Raw genomic sequence first — 3,975 nt, forward strand, 5'->3', positions numbered from 1 at the left:
CTATTGAATTGAAAATTCATTCATATAAATGTTAAAAAGCTTGTTCTTTCATTTTTACTTGAAGATGTTTTAAACAAGTGATTATTTTTCTGTAGGGTTTATTCAAATAATCTGGGACATGTTCTCTTGTCCATGTGTTTGATTTTTGTTAACATATTATTAAAAAATGAAAAAGAATATTTCCTTTTGTTGATAAAATTTAGTATCTCCTTTATCCTTAAATAAGCTATAAATTTAAAGGGGGTGTGAGGACAGAGTAAAATTTTCTTAGGGATGCAGGCATAAAAAGGTTGGTCTAGGAACTGTTACGATATGAGCAACTAAGTTATGCTTATGTGATGAGGTTGACTGATATTTTGCACCAATTCTAAAGTTCTTACATGTTAAAGGAATGAAGACTGAGGTTATGGACTGAGTATGTAAAGAGCCTTATAATTCCTTTTCCTTTTTTAGAAAGTGGAGCTGGATAGGTACACATTTCTTCCCATTCCAACAGAAACTGCAAGATAAAATACATAAACATTTTGGATAAACTACAACTTCGAAATATTTATGTATCTATTGAAAATTTTCTGCTGCATCAACATCTAAAGTCATCAGCAGTATATTCAAAATAGAGCAATTGGGTGGGGCTAGGGGGTAGAGCCATCATAAGTTAATAATTGGGATAAAATATGTTAGATGTCAAAGGTTGTAGAGCTCTGTAGGTTAATATGGAAGTGAAAAGGGTGAATGAGAAAAAGTAAACAGAGTATGAAAGCCTTTCATCTTCTCAGCATGGCTCTCACACCTTTGGAAGTGGACAGAAGATGGGGATGAAGAAGACAAGGTAAAGGAAAGGGGTGAAAAAAAAAAATTACTGAGGTGAGGACTGAGGTGATGCTCTACAGTGATGGAAACAGACTAAGAGATAAAGTGGTAAAGGAGGTTGCTAACTAATACAGATGCTGCTAAATGGCAATATTTGTATATCTACTACCTCATAGTAGTAGATTATGAATTACTGAGGCATCAGAGTGGCACCTACTATGGTGTCAATGTTCAGTACATTTTGCTCTTTTATATTTCATTATATTCATTTTTATGAACTGGAAAGAAAGCAACTATCATATATGTGAAAAATATGAAGAAAGATTTCAAGGTTTAGAAAGCTGGTACCCACAAAATCTATTTGAAACTTGTAGGTAACATTTTATCACAAACCGTTTTGATTATTTATCTTTTATTGTTACTTTTTGATATCACTTACTTCTTTTTTTTTTTTACTTACATGAGCACTGTACATGAATCAATCACTTGCATTCATTATCCAGGAATGTCTGACTTGTAACAAAGGTCTTTCTAAAAAAATAAATAATAAAAAAAATAAAAAAATGAAAACTTGTTTGTTATTGCCTTCTCACCATGCATTACATACCATATTCACATAAAATCATTTTGCATTTTTGCAAGTCATTACAAATTAAATTTCAATGAGATGTGCAGTACAATAATCAAAGTAAAATATCCAGTAAAATATCAGAAAATATAATTCATTCTTTCTTTATCTCAATATCAATAGTCAATATACACTCATGCATACAAAAAATAAATCAAAATAAATGGAAGTTTATCAGCAAATTACATAGACAAACTTGGTCTGGCAGATATGGTGAGCTGGTGTTACAGTATAGCTATAACAACCTAACAATGGTTAAACCAAACAAGGTGTGACCAGGCACGGTGAAGTGTTTATAGTTGTTAGTTGTATCTGAGCAAGAAAATTGAGAGATAAGATGAATATGGAATATCAAAGACTACATCACAGCTACCAAATAAAACCAAATCCCAAGCAGCACAGCCCTTCACCTTGAGTCCAGAAAAAAACAAGAACATATTGGTACAATAATGGAATGCAAACTATGTAGAGCATTTAAATATATATCCTGCAATGCAGGATTAAGGCATTTTCCAAACCACCAATTCACAGTACCCTGGCAAAGCTGGTCAAATTTCAACGCAATACTGAATTAAAATACAGCATAACAAAGTATTTGTTTAGAAGGTTAGCAGATCTTCTGACATAAATGTCTACCCTTTACTTTGAAATCTTAATTCGTTCATTCATACTTACCACTGGAATTTCTTAATATTGTCAGTATTCATAAACAATTTTGTTTTTCAATCTAACCATTTATGTTACAATCTAACTCTGTAATTGTAAATTTCTGATAGGTCCACAAATATCCCATGAGTTAATTAAGTATAGATTTTCTCTTGCAGCATTTGCTCATAGTACAGAACAAAAACTATCTACTTGAATGGAAAATGTTTTTTTCAAAAGTATAATCAAGCATAATGAGTTTCATCCACATTGGATGTCATAGTATTTAGAAACTACTAAACACATTTAATATCAACCTTTTGTTTGCCAAGGGGGCAGCCCAGGAATAATACTTTGAGTGTACAGACAAAAAATCAATGACGCTATAACTGTAAGTAATAAAATTTAATAATTCAAAATAATAACTGGTTAAGGACAGAAACATATTCTTCTAAATCAAAGAATAATGAACCGAATAAAACAATGAAGTTCAGTTAACTTATTTCACAATTCATTTATGGCAATAATTCTTCGGACTTTTTCATGCTTTTACTTTTGCATTATTTTCCTAGTTGTAGTGAATCACAAATAATAATAATACTTTTTTCATATACTGATAGTTTGGAATCTAAGCACCTAAATTTTGTACCAAATAAATAAATAAAAACCACGCATAGTTACATTTCATAATTCTAATAATTGCAATACTTGCAATTTTGAAAGTTGTTACAATCAGTAAAAATTGCCTAGCAAAAGTCTGACAGCTAAACTGCCTGTCGTAAGATTTCCTCTGATGAATATCCAAAGGGCATTTAAAGTCCAAATCCAATGCAGGTACACATATTTCCTGTAGTGTCATACCTTATTGGTGCAAGGCCAAATCATTGGTACTTTACCTTGTATCACATGGGTATTCATAGAATAAATATGAACATTAACACTAACAATGATGCTAATACTGATAATATCAAAAGAAAGAAAGAAAGAAAAATAAGAAAGGAAAAAACATCTCTAGAAGTTCTTTTTTTTCAACCAGAAGTGGATATTTTTGTCCAAATTATAAATCAACCTACAATGAAACACTGAAACGACACAAATACTGGTGACTCAATTTTTAATGCATTCTTTCACCAAACTGCAGTCACCTCTGCAGAACAGGATCACTAATAGCATGCTTGGGGTCACATGTAAAGGACACTGTAACTGCATACCTAGTGCCTTTTGTGACTCTCTCTACATGATGCAGGTTCTCAGACCCAGAGGTAAAAGCAGAAACTCTCCCTGCAATAAAAGGAACCAATCAGATGACATCAGACTTAAAACTGTAATATAAAATATTGTAATGCAGAATATCAAGAAGCTATTCCCATGTTCAATTGGTAAGAGGGCTACATGAACAATCATTTGTATGCATAGCATAGAATGGCAAAGAAGTTGAAAATATATCCGAAATCTTTTACAACAGTACAATAATAACAAAACCTACAATCTCCCCTATACATTACATCTACTGCCAGCCCATTTATTTCCAAGTTAACCCAGTGCTGACGGGTAAAAAGGTTTGGCAAGTGGACAGAAGAATGGGATTTTTGGCCCGCATCGGCAGTTTCCTGTTTGCACCCGGCTCAATCAATAGTTTGCAAGCAACATTTTGCACCTAAAAGCTTTTATTTTGCTATAATTTATAAAAATATTATAACTTTGCAGGTTTACCTTCATTATAGGTGCCATTGCCTAAAATCTTTACCATATAAATAAAACCACTATCATCAGAGAAAAAAAAAAACTCCATCTGACGAGTCAGCGGCAAGGGAATGGGCATGATACGTTGCCATCCTTGTTTCAGTCCACAACAGTCATGGCATGTACGTACATGCCACCCATCGGCTACA

General features: G+C 32.6%; 1 protein-coding gene across 4 annotated transcripts in view; it reads right to left on the reverse strand.

The window, feature by feature from the left end:
• Positions 1-1,205: 1,205 nt before the first annotated feature.
• The window catches only part of LOC113811628 (2-oxoglutarate and iron-dependent oxygenase domain-containing protein 3), a 7,957-nt gene continuing 5,187 nt past the window's right edge, over positions 1,206-3,975 (reverse strand). For all 4 annotated transcript variants that reach the window (XM_027363420.2, XM_027363413.2, XM_070125310.1 and 1 more), the window contains exon 8: positions 1,206-3,364. In XM_027363420.2, the coding sequence (XP_027219221.2) occupies positions 3,225-3,364 (140 nt within the window). In that variant the 3' untranslated portion in view covers positions 1,206-3,224. The remainder of the gene's footprint in view (positions 3,365-3,975) is intronic.

Source organism: Penaeus vannamei, chromosome 9 (assembly GCF_042767895.1).
Source record: "Penaeus vannamei isolate JL-2024 chromosome 9, ASM4276789v1, whole genome shotgun sequence".
NCBI classification, from domain to species: domain Eukaryota; kingdom Metazoa; phylum Arthropoda; class Malacostraca; order Decapoda; family Penaeidae; genus Penaeus; species Penaeus vannamei.